This window comes from Sorghum bicolor, chromosome 2 (genome assembly GCF_000003195.3).
Source record: "Sorghum bicolor cultivar BTx623 chromosome 2, Sorghum_bicolor_NCBIv3, whole genome shotgun sequence".
NCBI classification, from domain to species: Eukaryota; Viridiplantae; Streptophyta; class Magnoliopsida; order Poales; family Poaceae; genus Sorghum; species Sorghum bicolor.
This window is the reverse complement of record NC_012871.2, coordinates 72,638,266-72,665,196: the sequence shown is the minus strand read 5'-3', so window position 1 is coordinate 72,665,196 and position 26,931 is coordinate 72,638,266. Positions and strand designations below refer to the sequence as shown.

Here is a 26,931-nt window from a genome sequence, read left to right as displayed (position 1 = left end):
TAGCGCTTGTCGGGCCGGAGAAGCGGGCGACCTGATGAGGAATATGCGGGGGGAGGACCGGACGGACCCTGGCCTCAGTGGTGGGGTCGGAGATCCTAGATATCTGACGCCCCCTTCGTGAGCCCCCCGCATGGTGTCCCGAACGTCTCCCACGCACTGACTGTGGTGGGATCGGCTCGGGGCTTGGCTCGACGTCGTCTCGTGGCGGGAGGAGGATCATGTCGTAGCCGGAACCGAGGGACATGAACTCCAAACTCCCAAATATCATGATGGTGCCGCGGCGGAGCGGGCGAAAACCGTCTGCCATCCAAATCTCCCCAGCAGGGGCAGGTGGATGTCACGCAGAAGGCCCCTACCTGGCGTGCCAACTGTCGGCGTCTAGACTCGCGGTCTAGGCACTAACAAGTATAAATCTGCGTGACTGACCAAGCTTGGATGGTGATGCAAGTGAGACACAGAGGGTTTATACTAGTTCGGGCTAAGAATGCCCTACGTCCAGTGTAGTGGTGGATTCTGTATAACCTTGCACCCAAAGGTGCTTGCAGTAGGGGGTACAAGCTGGTTGCGAGAGAGGGCTAAGTCTCAGGTCTCGGCTTGGTGTGGACAGAGTGCGGGCTGCTGCTCTGTGATAGAGTGTTGTGTGCGTGTTCTGGTCCTGTGTCCCTTTCAGTTGTGAACCCTGGCTCCCCTTTTATAGTCCCAAGGGAAGGCCAGGTATTTACATGAGTAGATTTCTTTTATTGAGGGGTGAAAACACAGCCCCGACCCTGTTGAGGCTGGTCCATCTCGTCCTTGTGGGATGGTTGACGGCATGGTTGTTCCTGTAGAGGGTTACCGAACCCTGTAGGGGTCGCGGGGGTAGGATCACCAGTACTGCTGCACATCCTGTCAACAGTGGAAAATGACCACAAACAGTGGTGCTGATTTACCTCACCCATTCCCTTTCTACTGTACGGTAGTGTGCTACAGTGAACAGGGGTAGGGGTGTATAGTGACAGAGGTAAGGCTGTAGTGACTGGGTGGTTGAAACAGTTGTCGCCTTACCCTGCCGCGTTATGGGGGCCGTCGCATCCGTCATGTCGGGGGAAGTCTTGTTGCCCAGGCAGAGTGGGGTCCGGCGCCCGAGCCTGGACGGGGTCGGGCGAGTCGGAACTTGCATCCGAGGTCCTGAGGGGTCGGGCGAGTCGGAACTTGCGTCCGAGGCCCTGAGGGGTCGGGCGAGTCGGAACTTGCGTCCGAGGCCCTGAGGGGTCGGGCGAGTCGGAACTTGAGTCCGAGGCCCTGAGGGGTCGGGCGAGTCGGAACTTGCGTCCGAGGCCCTGATGATTGTGATTAGTATGTTTCTTTGCGTTTTTTGTTGCTCTGATTTGGTTATCCCTTATTATGGTACCCAACAAACACGATATGTGATATGTACATGAAAACAGATGAAGTAGTTCAAATGATTTTGAGAGTTTAGTAGAGTAAGTGCGAGGACTACTGACTAGGGCAATAGCTGAGTGATGCAAGAGTGCGCAAATGGCCCACTTCCCTGGTGACAGCCCATAACCGTTTCGACGACTCTCCAGGCCCATTCTACCTTTGCGAGCCTGCCAAAGGTAAGAAAATCCGAACGGACCAACACATTTCTGGTACGATCGTGTTTTTTGCAGTACAAAAATATCCGTTCTTGCAATGGTAAATATTCGAACAAGCTGTAACATTAAAATCTCCAACAAACGCCAGATTAATTAACAATAAATCACTCAATTCCCGCGTCCCGCTAGAATATTCCTCGCGCCGTCTCCTTATATAGCGCTGGCCGCCGTGGCTGTCCAGTCCACCTCCATCCTCCGAAGCCGGCGGCCGCAGCGGCGGGGTATGGCGTCCCTCCGTATGGCGTTGGTGTTAGCGCTGGTGACAATGGCGGCGAGCGCATGCGGCGTCGCGGCCCGGCCTCTGGTCGGGGATGGCGGCGCGTGGGAGGACAGGGCGCCGCTGCAGACGTCGCGCCCCTTCAACATCGCGCACCGGGGCTCCAACGGGGAGCTCCCCGAGGAGACGGCGGCGGCGTACGTGCGCGCCATCGACGAGGGCGCCGACTTCATCGAGGCGGACATCGAGGCCACCAAGGACGGGCACCTCGTCTGCTTCCACGACACCACGCTCGACGACACCACCGACGTCGCCGACCACCCGGAGTTCGCCGGCCGCCGGCGCACCCTCGAGGTGCAGTGGGCCAACGTCACCGGATACTTCATCAGTACGTGGACAGTGCGCCGCCCGTTGCAGGCTTTCAGTTGATCGGTGTACATGTCACTTCCATCTCATTGTCGATCCATCGGTTGCGCAGCTGATTTCACGTTGGCGGAGCTCAAGACGCTGAGGGCGAAGCAGCGATGGGACTTCCGTGACAACTCCCACAACGGTGAGCAAGTCGATCCGGCGTCCCAGCCGGCGAGACCCGACGGCGGCGCGCCATTAGCTATAGTTCCGGCGAACCCTTTCATTCTTTACCTGTGAACTGTACGAACAACAGCGTTCACAGACGACACCGTGGTCTCGTACGTTCTCCATCCGCAGGCGTCTCGCCGATCATCACGTTCGACGAGTTCATCGACATCGCGCTGAACGCCAAGAGGGTGGTCGGGATCTACCCGGAGATGAAGAGCCCCGTGTTCATGAACAAGCACGTGCGGTGGGCGGACGGGAAGAAGTTCGAGGACAAGTTCATCGCGACGCTCAAGAAGTACGGCTACGGCGGCAAGTACATGTCGCCGGCGTGGCGCGCCAAGCCTGTCTTCGTCCAGTCCTTCGCGCCGACGTCGCTGGTCCGCGCGGCGGACCTCATGGACTCGCCGCTCGTCTTCCTCATCGACGACGTGACCGTGCGGACCGAGGACACCAACCAGGCGTACGACGAGATCACCTCCGGCGAGTACCTGGACTACATGAAGAAGTACGTGGTGGGCATCGGGCCGTGGAAGGACACGGTGGTGCCGCCGACCAAGGGCAACCTGCTGGCCACGCCGTCGGACCTCGTCGCCATGGCGCACGCGAGGGGACTGCAGGTGCACCCCTACACGTACCGAAATGAGAACGAGTTCCTGCACTTCAACTTCCGGCAGGACCCCTACGCCGAGTACGACTACTGGATCAACGACGTCGGCGTCGATGGACTCTTCACCGACTTCCCGGCGAGCCTCCGCCGGTTCCAGGAGTGGACCGCCAAGAAAAAAGACTGATTGTGATTCACAACTCGCAAGGGGTTAATTAGGATATAATAGCAAAGTTCTGTCTTGGCAGTTGGGTTCTTTGATCCAGTCATTCAGATCGTAGTTGTGCATATGTCTTCATAGTAGAGAGTAGAGACAATTCTTTGTATTTTTGCAGTGGCCATATATTGCTTGATTGGAACAGTATCAATTAACAGTCTTATCTGTTCATCATGCTAAGAGCAACTCCAAGAGCTTGACTATTCTTGTTGTGGAAGCTATTTTAGAATTTACATAGCAAAAAATAGGCTCTAACAGATATACTATCTGATTTCGTAAAATGGAAAGTTGACTATGCCTTGATTTTCGATGACCATATATAGCCAACCACTGTCAATGACTATCTGATTTTATAAAATAACAAGACTGTTGTGGACTTCTTTTTTAAAAAGTTTTCTATTTTAAAAAATGGTTAAACAATAAAATTTAACTACTAATTTTAGCCAAGCTCTTAAAGTTGCTCTAATAGACCAGTATGTCAGTCTGTGATCCCATCTAAACACGATTGGCGTGCATACCCTCGGGGACCTATTGTTGTCCTGTGGCGTGAGTGTGACAATAAAACGTATACATTGGTCAATGCATATAGGCACGCACAACAAACCAATGAATTTGTACATGTTGCACACACACAGCAAAGCACTGAACAGTACTCTGTATGTAAGTGTTACAGATGAGCAGGCACAGAAACAGTCTACACTTTGACATTTACATAGTCAGTACAAACTGAAAGCCTGACTTAACATAAGCCTGAATGAACAGTTTTAAGTAGAGACTAAGGGATGCAATGCATATATACCAGCGTTGAAAAGAGTAGTAGTGAGAATCCTTCGGCTTCTTCAGAAATAATTCTTTTCATTTGATGGTTCAGCAGATTTAGGGTGACAACTATTACTCTTTTGTATGACCATGACCATGCAAATAAGTAGTAGCAGTAAGATTATGGCAATGCCAAAAAGAATGAGGTTTCCAGGATTCCCAATTTAGCTATATTCATGCTCTCTCCTTGCTAGAATCATTACTCATACGAGAACTTTGATCTTCACAGAAAAATTCAAAATAGAACCTAGACGAGAAGTAAATAATTCAGATTTCGGAAACATAAACCATACAACTATAGAAGACCACCTCTCAAGGGACATTGTGGCAATATGACAGCATGTGGAAGGTCGAGAGCTTTTCTTATGGCAGTGTCGAGTCCCCTAGTTCCGTGCTGGCAACACAATGCAAAGCAAGCCAACCAAACAAACAAACATGTGTTGTAGCTAGGCTAACACAATGTAGACAACCAAACAACTATGGATTGGCTTAGTTGGAACGGGCTAAGACTAGCCTGTCTTAGTTTTGCTAGCCAGGCTTGTCTAGTAAATGAATCAAACACACCCATTGTATGGGCCTACGGGGCGTGTATATATACATTAAATGCTAAAGGAATTGATAGAACAATACAGTCAAACAATCTTAACTCAAATCTTTAGCATTAAGACTGTTAATATATACAGTAAATGCTAAAGAAAATAATAGAAGAATACAGTCAGACAATCTTAACTGAAATCTTTGGCATTAAGACTGTTAATTTACACCTGCACTTCTTATCAGCAGATACATTAGTGACTAGTGAGAGATTCAGAAGAAAACTATATTACATAAAGCTGCCATCTACAGGATAAAATCTAGTCAAACAGATGATTAGAAAAAAAAAATCATCAAGGGGCGCAGGTCACAGCTATCTTTACCTTCTACATGTGGAATATGTAAAATTATTCATCTCTATCGATGTTCACGAATTGGAGGCTGTAGCTGCTTTAATCGCTGAACGACCTGCTTCATAGTTGGACGTATAGAGAGTGAATCAACAGTGCACATCACTGCTAAATGCAATGTTTCTACCAAGTCGTCATGTGGGCCAACATCCCACAGACCATCAATAAAGAATTCCCGGGCACGGCCTTGACGAAGCAGCATGCAAGCCCAAGCAACTATGTTGAACCCATTACCATAGGGAGAAAATGACGGGTCCAAGGCCTTCTTATCTGAGATTAGCTCCATCAGGACAACACCGTAGCTATACACATCAGCTTTATCTGAAACACGACAAGTCATAGCATATTCTGGAGCAACATATCCAAATGTTCCAGCTACACCAGTGGTTGCATGTGTTTCTGAATTTCCCAAGAGTCTTGCCAGTCCAAAGTCTGAGAGATAAGCAGTATAGTTAGTGTCCAACAAAATATTGCTCGGCTTCACGTCCCGGTGAAGGATACGAGGAACACATGTATCATGCAGATAAGCCAGTGCTTTAGCAACGTCCAATGCAATCTTGTGCAGCATTTTCCAGTCTACTGGTCTCTTCGATCTCTCCTGTATAAACCTCTCAAGGTTTCCTCCAGACAAGTAGTTATATATGAGAAACATTTCAGACTCGCCAAGATGGTAACCTACCAAGGTAACAAGATTTGGATGTCTTAATCTCCCTAGGGTTTTTATCTCAGCATCAAACTGTTGGGCTCCCTGAAACCTCCCGACAGAGAGCCTCTTAATAGCTACCAACACTCCTGGTGCAATTTCAGCCTTGTAAGTGGCTCCAAAGCCTCCACTTCCAATGCAATTGCTTGCATTGAAACTTCCAGTGGCTCGAACAACAGTCTCATAAGTGATTGGGACACCAATATCTTGGAAGAGTGTAACTTCTCTCCTTCCAGAAGACCGAGCTGACATCCGGGGAGCGCACTTCCTTGTGTATATGAAGAGCACGATCAGTGCAAGGAGGACAGAAACAATGGCTGTTGCAGAAGTTATTGAAGCAATCTCAATTGCATTAAATGAACTGTTGGCTCCTTCATTTTGTGAGTCAGAAGGTGTTGTATCATTGTTGTCGTTTGAATTCAAGCCTCGACCCTGCTGAGCAGCTGATGGCACAGCCAAAGTGTACACATGACAAGATTGCAGTAAAGGATTCCCAATAACGCTGTCACATCTAACTGTATTACCATTTGTTGGCACTGGACCAGACAAATTGTTGAATGACACATTAAACGTGGTAAGGGATGCTGAGTTAGCAAATCCTGAAGGAATCTTCCCAGTAAGTTTATTGTTATCAAGGAGTAGAGCAGTGAGATTTTTCAAGTCAGCAAGGCCACCAGGGATCACCCCTGTGAGGAGGTTGGATGACAGGTCCAAAACCTTGAGAGCGTGCAACTGATTAATATTGGCTGGAATGGTGCCATTCAGAAGGTTCTGAGCCAAAGAGAGGTGCTGTAAATGTGGCAAGTTCTTCATAGAAGTAGGAATTACACCACCGAGGCGATTCCTACTCAAATCCATGCTGATAAGGTAACTTAACTCCCCAATACTTGATGGTATCATACCTGAAAGCTGATTACCAGCAATACCAAGAACAACGATAGAACTGCACAGCGAGCCAATGTCTGTGGGAATAGCTCCGCTTATCAAGTTGTTACTGACTTCCACGACGAAGCCCCTTGAGCTGTTGCACTTGTTAAATAGACTAGGCTGAAGCTGACCATCAAGATGATTCCCATCAGCCAAGAATGCATAGGACCCCTGCATCCCCAACTTTTCAGTAGCAAGAGGCAAGGATGTAACTGCACCAGTAAAATTGTTCCGGGAAAAACTATGGTAGCTTGTCAAATGCACACCAAATGGGGATGAGGATGACATAAAGCCAGCAAGGGCTTGATATTTGAAGGAGGAAGAATACTCTGACACCAAGTAATCCAATGGGGGATGGGATGAAAGACAACTCTTTTTTGAGATAAACACTGGAATAGAGCCAGACAGCTGGTTTCCACTGACATCAAACACGTCCATGCAAGGCACCGGCAGCGAAGGATCAACTGAACCTGTAAACTTGTTCGTGCTCAAATTCAGGAACTTCATGTTCTCACATTCCACCAACCCCTTAGGAATCCCACCAGAGAACAGATTCTCCCCCAAATTCATCATCTCCAAGCTCTGGCAAGAACTCCAATTACCCGGCAACTCTCCTTCCAATGTAGCCCTTGGCGCCCACAACATCCTTAGCTTCGGCAGCGTAGCGACAGCATCCGGAATCCCTCCTTGGAAGTAGTTGAAGTCATCAGGCTCACCATAATCAGATGAATCAGAACCACCAGGCGGTGCATATGGATTGGACAACACAAGCACTGACAGCTGAATGCAACCGCCAAGCTCCGCTGGCACAGGTCCACTCAAACTGTTCCTGGACACATCCAAGGCACGCAGGTTCTTGAGCCGACCAATCTCCGGCGGGATGATGTCATCCAGATTGTTGGAGGACAGTAACAGTGCTTGCAGCTCGGTACAGTTCCCCAGGCTCCGGGGGATGCCACCGACGAGCATGTTCCCAGAGACGTCGAGGAACTGCAGGTTGCGGCAACCGGCGCCACCGAGCTCGTCAGGGATGGCGCCACCGAAGCGGTTGGAGGCAAGTGACAGGCGGCGCAGCACAGGGAGCGCGCCGAGGGCCGCGGGCACGGAGCCGTTGAGCTGGTTGTAGGCAAGGTCTAGCGTCTGGAGGGCGACGCAGGCGAGCACTGCGGGGATCCCGCCCTGGAGGCGGTTGCCGGAGAGGTCGAGCACGCGGAGCCGGCGCAGCGTCCAGATCGCGGGCGGGAGCGGGCCCGAGAGCGCGTGGGACGGGAGTGCGAGCACGCGGAGCTCCCGCAGCGCCGCGACGGCCGGGGACAGCGCGCCCGCGAGCGCGCGCCCGGGCGAGGAGGTGACGTTGAGCGCGACCACCTCCCCGGCCGCGCCGCACGACACGCCCGGCCAGCGGCAGTGGTCCGCGGACGCCGGGGACCAGTCGCGCAGCAGCCCGCCCGGGTCGGCCGTCACAGCCGCCTTGAACTTCAACAACGCCTCGCGCTCGCCGCTGACGGAGGCCGAGGTGGCGTCACCGAGCAGCAGCAAGAGCGGCACGAGCAGCAGCATGGTTCGAGCGGCCATGGGCGGAGTCGGTGCTGGTGGCGGCGGCGGCGGCGGCGGCCGCCGTCGCATTGAGGCGGGACAGTGGGGGAGTGGCGGAGTGCTTGGCCCGCGGTGGAGTGCAGTAAGAGTGTGGCGGCGGCGGCGCCCGGCGGCGAGAGGGACGGGGCACGCGTGGATCTTTTGCGGAGGGGACCTCGTGGTGGGTGGGGTTTTGCGCTTTGCGCCCTCGGATGGAGGTGGTGGCCTGGTGGGATGGGGGTTGCTTGGTTTGGAAGCTTGGAGGCTGGAGCATGTGACCCAGCGGCTGGGTTGCACTTGCACCCCGCACAGTATGGTTTGCGGTGAAGACCTCCGTTTACCCTCAAATTGCACGCACTGTAATAGCATTGGGGTGTGTTTTGGGCTGATTGTCAATAACATATTTCAACTCTAATAATACAAAGTGGGCTTACTGGTTAGATTAGATATGGAAAATTCTTCCTAGAATTTCTACATGAGGCAATGTAGGTGAAAAAGTGAGTATCATGTCAATTGTAGGCACTATAAGATTTTGAAATAAAGGCTTATAACTAAAATTAGGTTTTCTTAAAGTTAGAATATAAAGTGTTTGAGGTTGATAGTTGCTCTAGTGTTTACCCAGTTTGTTGGTGTCTGTCATACCTCACGTATTGCCCAGGAAAAAAATATGTGCATAGATATAAACTCTAAAGTGAGAAAATTAGCACCACTTCAGATAGCTGTCAAGTATATCACGTCTGTGTTATTTAATAGGTGGCTTGATAAATTTGGCAAGGATCGAATAGTAAAGAAGAACATATTGTACTTAAATAAATGGCAAAGAAAAGGAGCGTTCAGTTTTGAGCCTATTCGCTGGTCTGAAAAGTCATGGCTAAAAATATTGTTCGCTGTTTTATTGTGAGAGAAAAAACATTGTTGGCTGGCAGAAAAAAAAAAGTATGGCTTATAAGACAAACGAACAAAGCCATATACCAAAAGAAGTGCATATAAATAAGGGATGTGGTCATAAAAAATGAAAAATGTCAGTTGAAACTTGGAAGACAAGGAAGAGATGGTATATGACTATTCAACCATAAAATCAAAGAGAAATAACCAATGTGATGGAAAATTTGGGCACTGGAAGAGGTTATTCGTTGATGTACATTTTATATTTGGCGCAGTGGTATTAGTTTCGTTGTAAAGAAAAGTTGCATGTATTTTAGAATGTATTTTGCAAGCTTTTCCTCCAAATACTCTTTTGGACCGACTACAGGTCTAAAATACAACTCATCCTAAAGTATTTGATAGGATTTCTCAGTCTTCTCCGCATATGCTGCTCACGAAGTATGAGTCGTGCCAAACAGGCCCTTAGTTTTGTTACGCAATCACTAGAGATGTGGGTAAGATTGAGGCCATGTTTGCTTCAACTTATCTGCTGAAGCTGTCAGTCATTCAATAATATTTTTCTCTCATAAAAAATCAGCAAACAATACTTTCAGCCATGTCTTTCCAGAGAAGCGAATAGGCTCTGAACATACTCTACTCAACTACCAAGCATATCAAGGAACTAATATAGCCTCTAAACTCTCCTAATTCCATTGTGAAATTGACCTCAACGACATATGCAACTATTGTTATGTTTTTTTATTTGCTAGAAAAAGATAGTAGAGATGCTTAAGCTTATCAGTCGAATCTGCCAGTCATTCAACAATTTTTTTCTCTCATAAGAAATCAGCGAGTAGTACTTTTACTATGAGCAAGGCTGACAAGGCAGCAACACATAATTCGATTGGGAAAATGCGAGCAAGCACCAGAGCAGCTACCAAGGTACTAGCACATTATACATGTGATGATAGGTTATCACAGCACTCACACACCTGCATTTCTTACCTGAATGAACATAGCTGTAGGGAACCATCAACCATGACCATGGGTGAGGGTCGTTTGTGAGAATACGAGCAAGCCAACGTGGGCGGCCGCAAATCCCCACAGAGGAAAACACTCGGGAGCTGAGCAGAGCACCCAGCGCGGCGCGCCCGCGTGCAATTTCGCGAAAAGACGGTGTGGAAGGCGAAAAGGCCCCCCACGCTTTGCTTGCTTTTTCCCCGCCCAGCCCACAGCCCCGCTCCATCCATCCACCCCCTCGGCGGGCGGCCTCTGCTTTTCCAGTGCCGCCTTTCACACCGCGCCCCCAAATCCCACCGGGCTCCTCCCCCACCCACAGCATCCCCGCCGTCCGCGCCCGATCCATCGGCCTCCCCGCGCTCGGCGGGGCGCGGGTACGCCCCGCGCCCGGTGCCTGTCGCTGCGACAGCGAGCGCTGGTGCGGCCCCCTCCCCACCCGTTGCTTTCCGCGGCGGGGGTTCGGAATTCCGAAAGCGACCCCGTGTCCGCGCCGAGGTGTCGGGACCACGGGGGACCGCGCTGTCAGCGTCGCGCGAGGGCGCCCGCCCGCGACGGTGAGAAAAGGATCCCCGTCCCCGTTCGGTTGGCGCGGCGCTCGCCTCGTCGGCCGCCCGGGGACCCCGCAGCCGTCAACGTGCCGCCGGGCCGCGGTCAAAGCGACTGGACTCTGGAGGCGGCTGCAATTGCATGCGCATGCGCGATGCCACCACCATCCGCGCTAGTGGGTTGGGCCGGCGTGTCACTAGTGGGTGGTGGTCGTGGTGTACGCGTGCGCGCGCGAGGCGCCGTCGTGTCAATTTTTCTGTTTTTTGGTTTCGGTCGCGTGTTAGGCTGTCGTCGTGTGTTATGTTTTACTGTTGTCGACGAAAAAAAAAAATAGTGGGCGTTGCGTTCGCGCGGATCACGGTCAGGACCGCAGGCGCGCGGAGACAGTCGCTGATCCTTCCTGCGGCAACAAAGAGGACACGAGTCAAAAGTGTCAAAAGATTTCGCGCATCCTTGCACGCTATAAACGCGTACTACTAGTGTGTTTTCTTCGACCGTGGCATGGCACTACGAGCTTCAGTCCTACTATTTGCTTTGTTCCGTGACGCTTCATGATTCGTTGCTCTGGGAATTCGTAACGAGACGGATCGTGATTCGTGGGCCGGTTTGGAGTTAGGTCGCTTGTTTTTGTCGCTGGTGACGGCCGGGTACGATAAGGCCGCCGCCAAGCCAAAGGAAGCGATCATCGCTGCTGCTCGTGACGCACTGCGGACTGCGGTTGGGAGGAAAATCTCGGCCGAATCGAGCTGTGGCTGTCCTTTTTTTTTTTATGAAATACGTAAACAAGACGAGAGAAACGCCAAAGTGGTGGCGAGCAGAGGCAGAGCAGGCGCCAACGGAGGGAGGTGCAAAAGCCTCGCCTTTCCGGTTCCGGAGGCATATTTATCCGCTCCAGCAGTGCAGTGCAGTGGAGTTCATCTCATCTTTCCCTTCTCCTGGTCACTGATACTGCTACTTCTTTTGGCTCACGTAACCAGACCTGCCTAATCGCGATTAGCTTTTGAGAGATTGATTGAAGAACCGGCTTCTCCTTTTCTTTTCTTTTTTTTTTCTTCTTCCGATGAAGAAAAAAGTAAAAAAAAAAAGGAGACGCGTGTGTAACTGGGCCACATGTCAATATGATTGATTAATGGCCCGATCCAGCTGGTTCCTTCGTGTTCATGGGCCTGATCACGCATCGACGTGTCAGTCCCGGTCTCCCGGACCGCCCGGCTTAAACCCGGCCGAGAGGCCACTCGGTTAGCGGTAGGGTTTAGGGAGGGACTGGGTCACAAGGAATCCGCCGCTCTTGCTCTGCGAAGCCTGAGGCGGCGACGGCGATTGGTCACAGCCCTACTCCACAGGTAACGAATTCCTTGCCCCGATCTTAGCCGCGGGCGGGAGCTATCACCCTAGTACCTGCCCCGAAGTTGCGTTGATTCGAGACGTGCGCTAGGACTGATTCCTTCAATTTTCCGTGCATGGTTGAGTGCTCTTGGAGTATAGATTGTTTTGATTGCTGTCTGACTCCCATAGCGTGTTAGATGTACGAGTTAGAACATCGGTTTGAGTTCAGCTTTCACAATTCTCTACGGTTTTTTTTTTTAAAAAAGTTGTGTTTACTGTAGGTCCTGGGATCAGAGGAATGGGACCTTATTACAAAATTGTCCCTCATACAGATGCATAGAGTGGGCACAATAATATGTTTTCCTCTTTCTTGGGTTGATAATTTTGCATAAGCACCTGCAATTTTGTGTCAGACCACTGAACAGTTTGTTTTTCTTTCAGTGCCCGTGGTTGGCTTATAGTGGGGAATTTGAGGGATGGCTTTCGTCAGTAGAATTGGAAATGCGCTGAGGAGAACTTCAGTGTCCAATAGCGCTCCACTGCTTCAGCCAGTAAGATGCATGTCTTCTTCGAAGCTTTTTGTTGGAGGTATGTTGAGATCGATTTTATTCTCCTCTGTGGTTATAAGATATTCTTTCTTTTCTTTTATGCCGTCTCAGTATCTAATTTCGCTTCGAATGAACCTGCTTTTAGGACTTTCATATGCCACAGATGAAACAACTCTGAAGAATGTCTTTTCTGCGTATGGGAATGTACTTGAAGGTTGTGTGTCTAATTTATTTTGACTTGTATTTTTCTTGGGCATTTTTTATCGGTGTATAACACTTCTCTATTCTCGGTTTGCATTCAGCTCGGATCATCACTGATCGGGAATCAGGGAGGTCAAAGGGTTTTGGATTTATAACTTATACATCCACTGAAGAAGCCTCAGCTGCAGTGACTTCCATGGATGGCAAGGTACGACATTCATGTCTATTGTTTTATTCTATATCATCTTTGAATTGTCTCACTTCCAACGGTAACTGACCGTCTCAATACCAGTTTTCACACCCCTTGTTACATAGGGACAATTCCCAAGTCCAAACTCTCTGTTCAATTCATCTCCACTTCATGCAAATTAGAACTCTGAGAAATATTGTAGGCTAACACTCAAAATAAGCAAGCATTAACCATTATTTTTCGGCCAGGAAAAATGTTGGTCTAATTATTTTTCCTTGGTTGAAAGCACTGGTTGATATGGACATATGGTGGCATATATACAAATAATGGTCTCGACCAAAATATTCTTAGGAAAGTCACAGACCCTTTTTTCTGGCATTTGAGTATGGATTGAAATATATTATTGCAATGAATGTTAGTTTTTTTGTCCTTAGTGTCTGATGCAACAATCCAGTTGGTTGACTGAAGCACTACAAGAGTTGCAGACTAGGGCAGCGAATTAGATAAATCATTTTTTTTCAAATACTTGAATTTCTTCTACAGAGTTAATTCATGCCTATGATTTTTAGTTTGGCTTAAAATGATTGGTCCTGTTTGGGAGAGCAGCTGCTTTCCAAGAATTCTTGGAGCTGGAGTTGGAGGTAGATTAGGGGTTTCTCGGTGAGCTGTGTTGTTTCCAATTTAGACTAAAAAAAAGGCTTATACCAATTTGTTTTAGCTTACAAGTTCAAGATCCTGCAAGAATACATGAGTTTGAACTCTCCCGAATCAGACCCTCTCCCTGGAATTTGCAAAAGAAAATGCTATTTCTCATTTTCATACCACGAGTGATTTGGAAAGTTATTTTTACTTCGAAGTTGTAGGTACTTTGTCTCTAATAATCCTGAAACATAAACAATCTGCCTGTTTGCAAAGCATTGAAACTATTTCATCTGATACAGGAGCTTCAAGGACGAAGTATAAGGGTGGACCATGCCAATGACCGTGCTGGTGGAATACGCGGAGGTGGTGGATTCGGCTCTGGTGGTGGTTATGGTGGTGGAGGTGGATATCCTAGTGGTGGGTATGGCGGTGGCGGTGGTAGTGGATATAGTTCTGGGGGTGGTGGTGGATATAGTTCTGGGGGCTATGCTGGCAATGGTGGTTATAGTGTTGGATCTGGCAGTGGCAATGGTGGCAACTACAACAATGCTTCAGGTGGTGGGTATGCCGGCAATGATGGTTACAACGATGCGGCTGCCAGTGGTGGTTATGCTAACAACATGAGCAGTGGAAGGTATAATACCACTGGCAGTTCTGATGGAAACACTGCTGGGTACAATTCTTCTCCCAACACATATGGTGCAAGCAACTATGGTGCAGCCAACTACAATACAGGAAGTTCCAGTGGTGGAACCTCAGGAGAATTTGGTGGCGGCTTTAGTGGTGGACATTTTGGTGGCAACAACTTTGGAAATGTGACCGGTGGTGGCTACAGTGGCAGCAGCAACACGGGAGGGTTTTATGGTGGCGGGGCAAGCTATGGAGCTAACAAGCCGCAGTACAATGACCATGACGACCTGATGGGCGATTTCTTCGACAAGGAAGTGGCAGAGAGTAAATAAGGGAGCTGTGTACTTGCATCTCTCGCACGATGCTGCAGATCTCTTTTTCCAAGCTGCATCTGATCGGCCGTGCTAAATGGAGCAAATAAAAACTTTGCTTGAGCTTATTAGGGTATAGAACATATTCTTTTGTTCTTTTTATTCTGTTTTCAGACAAGGCACGTATATGTTCTTTTTTCACTCAGCTGGTGTTACATCTTTTTTTTTTGACAAGTAGCTGGTGTTACATCTTATCTTGTGAGAAGAAAGGGTGGTTGTATCCTCTTGACAAGAAATGATGTTAGTCCAGGTGCTAATTTTCTTAGCCTATATGTTCTGGCATGCCAAGCCAAGCTGGAGAAGTCCAAGTCTGAATGGCGCCGCCGGAGTTGACGTCGGTAATGTCGCATTCCGGTGTGGGCCGTTTGGTTGCACAGCTCCACGGCCAGACATGGGCTCCAGACGCTCAAAATCCTATGCACCTGCTGCTGCGAGTGCTCAGCGCGCTTATCAGAGGTGCAATTTTATTTTAACCAAAAAGGCCCTCCACACACGGAAGCCCGAACAAAGCCGCATAAGCACACGACAATGGGTAGGGTGGTTTGTTTGCTTCTTTTGCCAGGGGAGTTAAGTTTAGCAAGGCAAGAGATTTTTTTTTTCAAATTACACGAGTGCAGACGCAACGCTTACACTATTGCATGCGTACTCATTCCTATGAATATACACACAAACTGTATCCCTTTAAGCACCTCCGAAAAACTATGCCGGCATATTTCGAGATTTAATGAAGTCACTACTGCTACCTTGTTGTCGATAGAAACGACACATATGGACAGGTTCCATAGAAAACCTACCAAACTGAGCTATGTTTGGTTGCTAAGAGCATCTCTAACAGTTTTACATTTTTTCTTTGTCATTTGTTGGAGTTTGCCAACTCTAGAAAGCAAATGAGAAGGAGAAAAATAAGACATCTCCAAGAGTTTTGCAAATCTGACTTGCCATTTACCAAAATGTGAACCCAACTGCTGAAAGTTTTCACGCGTAGTCTTAGTCCGTTCGTGGGCTTTCTTCGCGCGTTCAGAAAGTCGGCCGCCACTCGGGTTGAGGCGCTCGAAGAGGATGAGAAAAAAAGGAGACGAGCTAGCGGAGGAGGCGCGGGAACGCCGACGAGTCCGGGAGCGGGCGACACAGGAGTGCGGCGCGTGCCAGCGAGCGTGGCGGTCGAGGACCGAAGCACGGCAAGCGGCAGCGCCCAGCCTGGGCAAAAATAACCGAGAACCGAAACCGAAACCGAAATAACCGAAATCGAAAATTTCGGTTAGCTATTCGGTTCTAAGTTCTTAGGAACTGAACTAACCGATCAAATTTCGGTTCCCAGGCTCGGTTAACCGAAAGAACCGAAATAACCGAAATTCATAAAACAAGCCCAATAAACCTTACAACATAGGCCTAATACCACCTTAACCCTAAATATAAAAGGTGAATGACACCCTCTCATAGCCTCACATCCTCACATTTTTTAAAATAACGACATCTTGCTTTTTAAAAAATATTTGTTTTCCTATTTTTCTATTCTTTTTTAATGCTTATGTAAATTTTCGGTTAGTTCGGTCGGAACCGGAACCGAACCGAACTAACCGAAACCGATTTTGCTCGGTTCCAAGGTTTGTGAAGAACCGATCGGTTCCTATTTGTAGAGAACCGAATTTGTGTCAAAAACCGAAGAACCGAACCGAGGAACCGAACGCCCAGGCTGAGGCAGCGCGAGCAGTGCGGCGCTGAGGCCGCCGCGGAGGGGGGGGGCTCCCAGAAGGCGACGATGGCTTGCACTTCATCTCCTTGGCCCTCGCCTTCTTCAGCGCTGGCTTCTTGGGCGGCACGTCGTCTGACTCCTGCTTGGGCCAGCGGAGCGAGGCGGAGCGGAGTATCTCGGACCACGGCAGCCCGAGGGAGTCGCGGTAGATCGGTGTTTGCCAAGTCGCGGACGGACTTGCATAAATGCCAAGTCTTCCCTAAAATTTATCAAGTTTTTAAAAATACAAAACCAATATATAAAACTGTTAGAGAGTTGTTTTTTTGAATTTTAGCAAAAATCAAGAATACAAAAGAAATATGCAAATGTGTTGGAGATGCTTAGTCCTGTCAAGCGAGGCCAGACGATACGACGGAGTGAGGCATCCAAGCGTGCCACCACAAGCCTCCTCGCGTGAGTCATCCTGTTCAGTTACTGCATTCCAATTCTAATAGCACGGAATAATCTCGGGTGAATCCTCGTGAGAAGCTCACCTCTTAACACGGAATAATCTCGAGTGAATCCTCGTGAGAACCTCACCTCTTTTATATCTGTATCTGCCACTTTAGGCTAGCTCTCTGAAAACAGTAACATCTCCACCATCTGCCATCCGCTGCAGACTAGCTCTCTGACGTCTCCGTTTACGATAATTAAGGAAACATTTTAACCTATAAACATAAGCTGGAATAGCTCAGTTGGTTAGAGCGTGTGGCTGTTAACCACAAGGTCGGAGGTTCAAGCCCTCCTTCTAGCGAATTAAATTTTTTTATTTGTCTTTTTTTTTGTCTTTGGGCTTTGGCCCTCAGTTCATGTAGCTGCTTTCTTATATTTTTGCATATTTTTTTTTGCCTTTTCCTACCATTTTTATTTTTTTCCTTTTTTTTGCACTTCGTTTTTGCCATTGCTTCTTTGCCTTTTTTTGCACCTCATTTCATGTAGCTGTTTTCCTAGGCCTTGTTTAGATGCGTTTTTTTTTGGATTTCACTACTGTAGCACTTTCGTTTGTTTGTGATAAATATTATTCAATTATGGATTAACTAGAATCAAAAGATTCCTTTCGCGATTTACAGCTAAACTGTGTAATTAGTTTTTTTTCGTCTATATTTAATACTTCATGCAAGTGTCACAAGATTCGATGTGACGGAGAATCTTAAAAACTTTTTGGTTTTTGGGGTGAACTAAACAAAGCCTTATTTTGCCCTTTTTTTTGGTGGCTCAATTAATTGTGACTTCTTGAGCTTTTGTCTTTTTACCATCATTTTACCGCTCAATCCATCATGACTTCGTGAGCTTTTGTGTTTCTGCCAAAAAATTTTTACCGCTCAGTTCATCGTCAGCATATTCTAGGGTTGTGGCAACCCTTTTCTTTATCTTCATTTTTTAGGGTGCTGTTTAGTTCAATACAAGGCAAGTCTTTATCATTGCAGGGAGCCATATATTCATCGAGCTTCATTACCCTGTCTGGTGTGAGCGTGAGGTATTGCTCCAATCAATTTTCTAGAATCCTAATCTATCGACCGTCAATTTTTTTTTCACTAAATTAGATCTAGAATAAATAGGTATTCCTAGAAAGAGATAACAGTACAATTTAGAGAATTATATAAAAATATGCTTGCAAAGATTAAAAAAAAGGTCAAAATCTAACCTCCATTTAGGCCTTGTTCAGTTGACAATTTTTTTAGTTTCGAATACTGTAGCACTTTCGTTTGTATTTGATAAATATTGTTCAATTATAAATTAAATAGGCTTAAAAAATTCGTATCACAAATTACAGGATTCGATGTGACAGAAAATCTTAAAAAAATTTACATACTTTTTGGGAACTAAACAAGGCCTTAGACCAGTACAGTAGATGCAAACTAGGCACTCTTGTCTCGACTGACTAAAGTTGAGCCTACCCAATTACCCATTGTCGAGACTCGAGAGTACTTGTGGTGCTTTAGATTTGTCCTCCACGACTTGGAATGCAACCACGCAAATCCAGATCTCATCACCGGTTAACATATCCATTTTCACAGCCAATTTAGTACTGATTAAATTAAAATAGTGGTGCACAAAGCATGTACAGAAGCAAAGGGGTTTGACTGACCACACGATCAGAGCAACAACTTGAAACGAGATGCAAAAGTGACCACACACGATCCAGTGGAGGTATATATATTATACACAAAGCGGGACATTAGCACGAACTATGCTATTGTCCACGATCCATTCTTTTTTGACAACATGCAAAATATATTTATTAACCGCAACAAGAAGCTGTTATAATAGAAACAGAGTTGAGGTCTACATTAAGTAGAGCCTGAAACAAAGAACAAATAGGTCCACAATGGGACCCAGTACAATTACAATCTTTGGTTGTGAGCGGGAAGTTTTGGGCCTGTTTAGCCAAGTGTCTGCTGTTGTGTTTTGTCTTTTACTGATCTTGAAGAGTAGGGCTTGAAGGATGACCTGCGTAATACTCCAACATCGCAGCCATCCTTTAGGCCCAACTCTTCAAGATCAGCAGAAGACAAAACACAACAGCAGACACTTTGGCTAAACAGGCCCAAAACTTCCCGCTCACAACCCAAGATTGTAATTGTACTGGGTCCCATTGTGGACCTATTTGTTCTTTGTTTCAGGCTCTACTTAATGTAGACCTCAACTCTGTCTCTATTATAGCAGCTTCTTGCTGCAGTTAATAAATATATCTTGCATGTTGTCAAAAAAAAAAAGAATGGATCGTGGAGTTCGTGCTAATGTCCCGCTTTGTGTATAATATATATATCATTGCCCGATGGTCACTCCACACATCAAGCATTCAAAAGCCAATCTGGCCTATAGTGTTCAAAATCACTGCAGCTTCATCAGTCTCTTTGAAGGAATGATCGATGCCATCCATGTACATGTTAGCCTGGAGAAAGATTGTTCATCAGCAAACAACCTGAAGGAATGATCGATGCCATCCATGTACATGTTAGCCTGGAGAAAGATTGTTCATCAGCAAACAACCTGAAGGAATGATCGATTATCTGATTGAACTCATAATTCTGATCCAAGCAATTTGACGATGTACGCACATAAAAAATACACTCATAGCACATAAAGAAGCGACTAATGATTATGGGGAAAATGAACACTTTTTAAAAGGAACGCAATCTTAGATAGCACACCCTGTGACAATTGCAATGATATGTTAGAATGAATAATTCAGTCATAGTTATGGTGAACCGTGAAGAGATAAAGTCATTCTGACAGTTGAAAGGATGGCTGCATACTTGCTAGTCCTAGTTGCATTGAGTAAGACAGGAAAACTATGGCTTGCTGTTCTACAATGGATAGTAATTCTAGAACCTACAGCGTTGCTTGTATGAATGGCTTTCAGTTTTTTTAGCTTAGGCATTCCAACACATCCAATTCCTGATAAACTTTATGCCTGTAGCAGTTTAAAACAAACATACAGCCTACCTGGAGCTTTTCAGGGGAATGAACAATTTTGGCTGATAGCTTTCTATTTCTTCATAACTTTCACCAAGTCGAAATCAGTTTGGTTGATCTGCCAGGAAAAAAATACAAGCAGTGAATGTAATATTATAAAGTATTGCTTTGAATAGAGTACAAAAAAAAATCCAGTTTAACTTAACAAGATCAGTTCTGCTGGTAAATGTCCCCATATGCAAAGCAAAGCCAATGCTAATAAATACCAATTATTAGATTGGAAGAAAAAAATGTCATCATTCAGTGGCTGATTAAATAACTAAATGTCTTCAAATTGTGCTGACAGATTTCGTTCTTAAACAAGTAAGCATACTTCCAGTGCTTGAAGACAGGTTTGGCCTGGAACACCTATAACATACAGAAGGTGGTGGTCTATGGAGCTTTGGCTCCTCAGAGTTAAAATGCCAGAGTAAGAGGGCTGTCTGACCTAACAACTCTAGCTTCTCCATTTGAAATCTAATGAGATTTTCAACATATGTATAACCAAAACCAGTGGCAAGTTATATGACTTGTTGCTGTGACCCGTGAATCTGGTGAAATATTTCCAACTGACCAAACAAATGAACCTACTAAAAGGCAGCTCACTATCACCTGTGCCTTCATCCAGACTCCATGTAATCCAAAACTACTGGTGCTAGCTTCAACCAAGAAGCCTGGAACTGAATATAGGCCAAACAAAACCTACTGACTTCAACACAATTTGTTATCTTGTTGGCATTGAACAGAATTCTTGAGCATATGACTTACCAACGAATTTCAATGCTAGCTCATACTACTTCCAAATCCCAGATGCATAGGAAACTTGCTCTTTTCGTATGCTGGTAGCATAAACGGTGGACAGTTGAGCAACAACCAGATTATTTTCATGGACAGCAGCTACTCGGTGTTATAGCTTAAGGCAGCAAGGTAGCACCGTAGTAGTGCCAAGATTATTGACAGCAGCCAAAATACGCAGGAGGTTCTTTGTAAACACAAGCCCACATTGTAAACCTCTGTTTCCGGCTGCTGCTCTATAAACAGAAATCTTTCGAACAACTCGAGAACATAGACGAAAAGAGAGAGGAGACACTTGGGAAGCAGAACTTCACGAGTACAAGCGAGGCTTCATGAATACAGCAGAGATCAACTGTCTAAGGTACCACAACTCGCTCGCTCGTCATGGCGTATCGCCGTTCTCTGCGGCGGTGGCTGCTGTGCCTCGCGAGAAAAGCGGGGGAGAGACGGATATAAGAAATGGCCTAGGGTTTAGGGTGCCGGCTGCAGCTGCTCGGTTTTGTTCCTCCGAGCATGAAGCGCAGCCGTCTATTGCAATCGGACGGAGCAAAGAGCTCGTGGCCTTGAGTGGGCCTGCGGGACAAGTCAGCCCGAGCTGAAATCTTGGGCTGGGCCCAGGTCTGCATGCTGCCGGCGGCCTGCCACAACAAGTCTGGTGATTGGGCCCACCTCTCAACCCAAAGGAACCCTCTCTCTCTCCCGTTGGCGGTGCGACGAGGTGACCACGGCGCCGGAAGAATGGCGAAGGGCGGCGGCGGCAGCGGTCTGATCTGGGCGACGGCGGAGGATCTGGCGCGGAACAGGCCGGTGGTGCTGTCGCTGTACCGGCAGATCCTGCGGGCGCTCAACTCGCCGGAGCTGCCGCTGGGGCACGCGGCGCGGCTGGCCAAGAAGGCGGAGTGCCGGGCCATCTTCATCTTCGGCGCCGAGGAGAAGTCGGTCCACAATATCCGTGACCTCGTCGAGGCTGCGCGACACACGCTTGGACTGCTCAACCGTGGCCGCGTCCCGTAGAGAGGAACGAGGAATCTATCTCTGTAAGATTTGGTTCTGGTGCCTGCTGATGAATGGCTAAATTGGTATCGTATGTTCTTGTAAGCTACTATCCATATACTGTATACTTACTAATTAAAAGAAGGAAGTTTTCAGTATGAATGGATTGCAACTTGAGCCATTGAAAATTCTTAAGTTTGAGCCATTGAAGTTTTCAGTATGAATGATGTAATGCGTCATGCGTGGCTTTGAAGGTGTTCTGTTGGATTGAGCAAATTGTGACATTCAGGAATTACCATTAACAACATGCTTTTTATTGCTTTTCGGTTACCCGAATGACTGATGCATTACATCATTGATGTTTGCCATTTCTGCCATCAACTGTACTTCAAATGTGCTGCGCCAACATTACTGGTTTGGATCATAGTTTAATAAGTAATCTTTTTCTCAAAAAGGTCATAACTGGCTCGGAATCCACTCAAATCCTTTCTTTATTTTATAATTTAGTTGCAATTATGGTTTGCCGGACTGTTTGGTACACTGGGCTGCAGTGCCTGCATGTTTGAGCGCTTGCCAATTTACCGGGTTCCTGCCTGTGCCTGATTCCATGTGTTCTGTAGCAGCTTAGCTCGTAGTTTCACATGGTGTCGCACAATTCTCTTACTATTCGTGCCCCTGTCCATTTCTAGGCGACGAATTTGCTTCAGATGGCAAATCGTCTCTTTATGTATTGTATATGCAGAGCTGAGCCTCACATGGTAAACATTTTAATTTCATGGTTAGTTTTGAGATGTTTCTAAATTTGAACTGTTCTACAGATTCGGCCGATTTCTTGAAAGGATTTTACCACTTCAGTTGCGCCCCCTTCACTTTACGTTGGCATCTTCCACTCAAATATGCCATTTCTAAATTCCATTTCTGGATATAATTTAGTAATGACTTGTGTACAGAGATGCTCTGAAATCTGTGTCATGTGGGGCAAGGTTGCACTGCATTTGTGATGCATCACTGAAAGAGGTGTCAATGAGCGACCAAGCCTAATTGGATTTATTAGATTCTGGATTGGCACATATTTTCTCAGCAAATTGCTCTCTGTGGCTGCAAAATATGCTAATAGTTGCTTCTCTGTATCCTCTGTTGATTATATTCTTCTAGGTAACAAGGTGAAGGGATGATAATGATAGTTGACATATGTAATTAAACAGAGTGAAGAAATTAGTAATAAAAGTTGATATACTTCCTGACTTGCACAATGGTGCTACTTTCATCCTTAAACTACTAATAAATTGTATCAAGTGGCATATTGTTCAAGTCTAGGGACCTGTCAAAATAGTTTTGAACTTTAGATACCTAAGTGATGTGACCTCACAAGTTATGGCATCTTGGAATCAATTTCCGCTAGCGGCCTTTCTGAGTTGTGCCCCATAATTTTGCTCATGAAACAAATTACTCAGAGCTGAATCATAAGCTCCTTTGGTTGCTGTACTAACCGATGTGCTGTAATGATATTGAGTTTTATGTGCCACACCCCACATGTCAAATTGTTCACAACTCTGGTTATGGATCTTTAAGTAGGTGGCCATGTGCAAGTGCAATATCCCAGGTATAGGCAAGATCATATTTCACCTGTTTCTGCTTGGGTACCCTGCTGGCACTGTATTGATGAAGGAACTAGGTGGGTTTAAGTTTACAATCAGAGTTGAGCCTCTCTGTCTTGCTGAATGGTCCAAGGATGACAGGTTTGCCTTCTTCATGAGTGGAAGGGCATGGTATGCATAACATGTCAGTATAGATTATTAGAAGGTACTCATTTCGGAAGTTTGTGAAGATGTCAAAATTACACATTTCATGACATGCAATTTTTATTGCTTATCTTCCATCAAGGTATATGGAAGATGAGTTTTGGCATGAAATAGCTTTAGGCAATATGGATTCTGTTGAGCATGAATGTGATATCTATTGTAGTGTGTTTTCTTGTTTTTCTAATGACCAAATTGGGAGAAGCAAACGGAACCTGAGGTACTTATTTTGTGTCCCAGTTTTCACAGGTATTTATGTACTGCTTAATTTTACACAATGCTTAAAACTTACGCTGATGCTGTTTTCCCAATTGTTCTGCATTGGATGGATACAGTCTGCCGTATTCTTTTATGACTCTGCTCAAAACATGTCATCTTTAATAATTTCATAGTACGGACTAGTCTAGAAATTGTAGGGGTAGTCTGTCTTATCTGCTTGAGTATTTGGTAAAAAATGGGCACATCATGCTTCTACTCAAGAAATCCACATTCCTCCAGTTATTTCTTCGTAAAAGTTTCTAACCCTGGTATTTTTTTTCCAAATGATCTTATTGATCATTTCTTGCAGTGATTGATGGTATCAATATCATAAAATATCTATTCATGCTTTGATCTGTTTTTTTTTTCCAAATGATCTTATTGATCATTCCTTTCAGTGATTGATGGTATCAATATCATAAAATATATATTCATGCTTTGATCAAGACAGTTGTGAACTCTGCTCTGTCTCAGAGCTGAGATTGCAGTGAGTTGACTGTACTAATGCTGCAACTCGAGTTGCCTTATGCAGTTCATTTTCCTTGTGACGATTTGTTTCAGACTTTCAGTATCTGAGCGTTATAATAACTATGCTCATAGCTGTTTATTTCAACTTCTGCTGCGAGCCGCATCCTTACGCCATCTCCGGCTACGAGGCTATCCTTATTTTGGAACACGGAATGTGCTGTCCCTTATTTTGGCCTTACTACAAAGGCATTTTTGTCAAAATAGGAAAAAAAAATTCCTCAGCTAGCACGTTTTGTTTTGAATTTGGGAATATCATTGCCATGCACTGCTGGACGTGTGGAGTGTGGATAAGGCCAGGTTTGTTGAGCCATCACAGTCCAAGCAGGACCATTAGAGCAACTTGCAAGAGTCTTACATTTCCGTACAGGTAGGAATAGAGATTTTTTTTTTGAAGGAAAAAAAACTATAGTATTTTCTTCAACTAGATTTCTAAATATTTCCATCTTCTATTCATGGTTTCTCGCTCGACAAAGATAAATTGTAGAGCTAGTTCTCCAAAGTGCTGATCAAGACGTAGAAAAGTTTTTGAGGACAGTGGAGAAATATCAAGAGCGGATTTTATTATAATGGATCTCTAAACGAGGATTTAGAGAGTGGGTTTAAGAAAGACTAAACGCAAGCGTCATCACGTGGTTAAGCATATTTATCCTCAGGGACCCCCCTTTGCCACCTCTCCATGTCGTGTTCGGTGAAGTGTTTTATCCATTCCTCCGTGGGAGTACTTTGTTCAAGAAACCAACTCAAAATGATCAGGAAAACAAATGCTGGTGTAGTATTACCAAAGCAACGACATTTTGTAGGGATCCTCATTTTATATGGTCCCGTACTTGGTTACTGCTGGAGTGCTGGACAGGTACTAAAGTACAACATGCTCATCGGATAATACTCCAATGGCTAGCTAAGTAGACAAGCAGCAGCAGCAGTCTAAAGCATCATTAACCTCCGGTTCCCAGATCTCACGCCGCCGCCGCCGCCGCCAGCGAAGCTCGACATATCTTGAAGAGAAGAGGAAGCAAAATGACAGACAGTCCCAACACATTCATTCGTTCATTCCAGTTGAGATGAAGAGGGAGGGAGGGAGAGGAAGGATCGACGACGACGATACGTACCGGCAGCGGACGGGTCGTGGGAGCAGAGGAAGAGCAGGAGGAAGCAGAGGAAGGTGAGCAGCGGGATGAGGTGGATGGCCCTCTCGTCCCTCGCCGTCGCCGACCACCCCCTGCTGGCCTTGGAGCTGGAGTGCGAGTGCGACGCCGACGACTCGTCCAGCTCCACCATCGCCTGCGCCGCGTCGCCGCTGCCGTCAGGAGGTTGCTGCTGCTGCTGCTGCTTGGGGCTGCTTGCGGAGAGGCTGAGCTGCCTGTGCATCTTTGAGGCGCGCGCGAGTGCGAGGTGGCCCGAAGCTTGCTTTCCGCAGTGCGGTTGGCGCAGGCGCGCTTGGAATTGGAATAAATAAATGCGGCGAAAAAAAGAGGATTGGGTATGGGTTGGAGCGGGCGTTTGGTCTGGTTTGAATTGCAAGCAAAGGAGCAGGGCAGGAGTACTCGTGTTCCTACGCTACGCGGCGCAAATATCTTGCAGGTGGGGTGGGGGAGAGCCGGATAGGATAGACAAACGTTGCTAGCTGCCTTGTTCAGTTAGTAAAAATTTTTAGTTTCGGATACTTTAGCATTTTTATTTATTATAAATTAACTAAATTTAAAAGATTTATCTAGTAAATTATAGGCAAACTATGTAATTAATTTTTATTTTTGTTTATATTATATTTAATACCGAAGAATCTTAAAAAATTGCTAATGAATCACGCCTAATAAAGCTGCCCTGCTGGTGGTCTGGTGGAGACGTGGGGTGGGGGCAGCCTTGGACGGTTGGACCTCAACCAACCATGTCACTCCACTCCACTTGCGAGCGTCGGTGCGACAAGCGGAGCCGAGGGCCGAGGCAGAGCACACCACTCGACTCGAGCCACCCAAGGCCGCACAACGTGCATCCAACGGTTGAGAGCCGGGCAACAAACCAGACTTTTCTTCCTTTTATAGTATTAATTACTTAAATAGTTTTTTTTACAAAAAAAAATAATTTCCCATTAGTGGATGAATTTCAAACTCAGTACGTCACATAATAATAGAACAGAAAATAAATATCGTGTCATAATTAATACCGATAAGGATGGGACGATTGAAATTCATACACTGGTGACATGAAAATGTTATTTTTTTTTCTTTTTTTTAAGCTTACTATAAAATCATACTTCATTGCAATGTTGATTACAACGTCAACAGGGATTCGAATAAAAATTGATACCAAATCTGTCTCAACAAGATTTTGGCTCCCTGGCGACCTGGTCATACAAGCATTTCTAAGGCTAGGGCCTCGTTTAGTTCCGAAAAGTGAAAAGTTTTCGGTACTGTAGCACTTTCGTTTGTTTGTGACAAATATTATCTAATCATGGACTAACTACGATCAAAAAATTCGTCTCGTGATTTACAGCTAAACTGTGTAATTAGTTTTTGTTTTCGTCTATATTTAATGTTTCATGCATGTGCCACAAGATTCGATGTGACGGGAAATCTTGGGTTTTCAGGGTGAACTAAACAAGGCCTAGATGAACTTGAATAGTGAAAGAGGCTGGTTCTGGCTCCTTGCTAAACAGATCAATATTAACAGTTCCTACAGGGATCAAACTAAAATTTTAAAAGAAACACTCAAGGTAAAAAGTGATCTATATTGCAATGGGGAGAAAAAAAAGGACTTGTCATCTATCAATAAGCTCTTGGAATGGCAGTCACCCTTTTTTGGTGCTGGTA

The 26,931-nt window shown here is 46.2% G+C and overlaps 5 protein-coding genes, 1 long non-coding RNA gene and 1 other non-coding gene across 9 annotated transcripts; 4 read left to right on the top strand and 3 right to left on the bottom strand.

The window, feature by feature from the left end:
• LOC8079008 (glycerophosphodiester phosphodiesterase GDPD6) lies at positions 1,844–3,858 on the top strand. Its single transcript, XM_002463109.2, has 3 exons — positions 1,844–2,242; positions 2,333–2,407; positions 2,563–3,858. The coding sequence occupies exons 1-3, from the start codon at positions 1,861–1,863 to the stop codon at positions 3,222–3,224; spliced, it is 1,119 nt and encodes a 372-aa protein (XP_002463154.1). The 5' UTR covers positions 1,844–1,860; the 3' UTR covers positions 3,225–3,858.
• LOC8060655 (LRR receptor-like serine/threonine-protein kinase RPK2) lies at positions 4,791–8,483 on the bottom strand. The gene has a single exon (XM_002460929.2). It carries the CDS (start codon positions 8,271–8,273, stop codon positions 5,025–5,027), a length of 3,249 nt encoding a protein of 1,082 aa, XP_002460974.1. The 5' UTR covers positions 8,274–8,483; the 3' UTR covers positions 4,791–5,024.
• Positions 11,582–14,817, top strand: LOC8060654 (glycine-rich RNA-binding protein 8). 3 transcript variants are annotated; one of them, XM_021452438.1, is made up of 6 exons: positions 11,582–11,995; positions 12,260–12,319; positions 12,420–12,566; positions 12,672–12,740; positions 12,829–12,935; positions 13,859–14,817. In XM_021452438.1, exons 3-6 carry the CDS (start codon positions 12,455–12,457, stop codon positions 14,519–14,521), a joined length of 951 nt encoding a protein of 316 aa, XP_021308113.1. In that variant the 5' UTR covers positions 11,582–11,995; positions 12,260–12,319; positions 12,420–12,454; the 3' UTR covers positions 14,522–14,817. The 3 variants fall into 3 exon arrangements, with proteins under 3 accessions (XP_021308113.1, XP_021308114.1, XP_021308112.1); XM_021452439.1 differs by lacking the exon at positions 12,260–12,319 and having other exon boundaries at positions 12,440–12,566; XM_021452437.1 differs by lacking the exon at positions 12,260–12,319 and having other exon boundaries at positions 11,584–11,995.
• On the top strand, positions 16,973–17,046 carry TRNAN-GUU. Its single transcript has one exon. It is a non-coding gene; the product is annotated as a tRNA-Asn (tRNA).
• On the bottom strand, positions 18,069–21,040 carry LOC110432888. Its single transcript, XR_002450174.1, has 3 exons — positions 20,520–21,040; positions 19,743–19,830; positions 18,069–19,256 (listed from the first exon to the last, which is right to left on the bottom strand). It is a non-coding gene; the product is annotated as an uncharacterized LOC110432888 (long non-coding RNA).
• Positions 21,210–21,763, top strand: LOC8079007. Its single transcript, XM_002463107.2, has one exon. It carries the CDS (start codon positions 21,285–21,287, stop codon positions 21,558–21,560), a length of 276 nt encoding a protein of 91 aa, XP_002463152.1. The 5' UTR covers positions 21,210–21,284; the 3' UTR covers positions 21,561–21,763.
• LOC8079006 lies at positions 24,871–25,702 on the bottom strand. Its single transcript, XM_002460928.2, has 2 exons — positions 25,234–25,702; positions 24,871–25,119 (listed from the first exon to the last, which is right to left on the bottom strand). The coding sequence occupies exons 1-2, from the start codon at positions 25,490–25,492 to the stop codon at positions 25,049–25,051; spliced, it is 330 nt and encodes a 109-aa protein (XP_002460973.1). The 5' UTR covers positions 25,493–25,702; the 3' UTR covers positions 24,871–25,048.

What these genes read in the sequence shown, in the direction of transcription:
- LOC8079008 (XM_002463109.2), top strand. Translation starts at nt 1,861, where the DNA reads ATGGCGTCCCTCCGTATGGCGTTGGTGTTAGCGCTGGTGACAATGGCG. An exon ending in CGTCACCGGATACTTCATCA is followed by an intron (nt 2,243 to 2,332) that starts GTACGTGGACAG and finishes TCGGTTGCGCAG; the next exon opens with CTGATTTCACGTTGGCGGAG. An exon ending in CCGTGACAACTCCCACAACG is followed by an intron (nt 2,408 to 2,562) that starts GTGAGCAAGTCG and finishes CTCCATCCGCAG; the next exon opens with GCGTCTCGCCGATCATCACG.
- LOC8060655 (XM_002460929.2), bottom strand. Translation starts at nt 8,273, where the DNA reads ATGCGACGGCGGCCGCCGCCGCCGCCGCCGCCACCAGCACCGACTCCG.
- LOC8060654 (XM_021452439.1), top strand. Translation starts at nt 12,455, where the DNA reads ATGGCTTTCGTCAGTAGAATTGGAAATGCGCTGAGGAGAACTTCAGTG. An exon ending in TTCGAAGCTTTTTGTTGGAG is followed by an intron (nt 12,567 to 12,671) that starts GTATGTTGAGAT and finishes ACCTGCTTTTAG; the next exon opens with GACTTTCATATGCCACAGAT. An exon ending in GTATGGGAATGTACTTGAAG is followed by an intron (nt 12,741 to 12,828) that starts GTTGTGTGTCTA and finishes GTTTGCATTCAG; the next exon opens with CTCGGATCATCACTGATCGG.
- LOC8079007 (XM_002463107.2), top strand. Translation starts at nt 21,285, where the DNA reads ATGGCGAAGGGCGGCGGCGGCAGCGGTCTGATCTGGGCGACGGCGGAG.
- LOC8079006 (XM_002460928.2), bottom strand. Translation starts at nt 25,492, where the DNA reads ATGCACAGGCAGCTCAGCCTCTCCGCAAGCAGCCCCAAGCAGCAGCAG. An exon ending in CCACGACCCGTCCGCTGCCG is followed by an intron (nt 25,120 to 25,233) that starts GTACGTATCGTC and finishes CTTCTCTTCAAG; the next exon opens with ATATGTCGAGCTTCGCTGGC.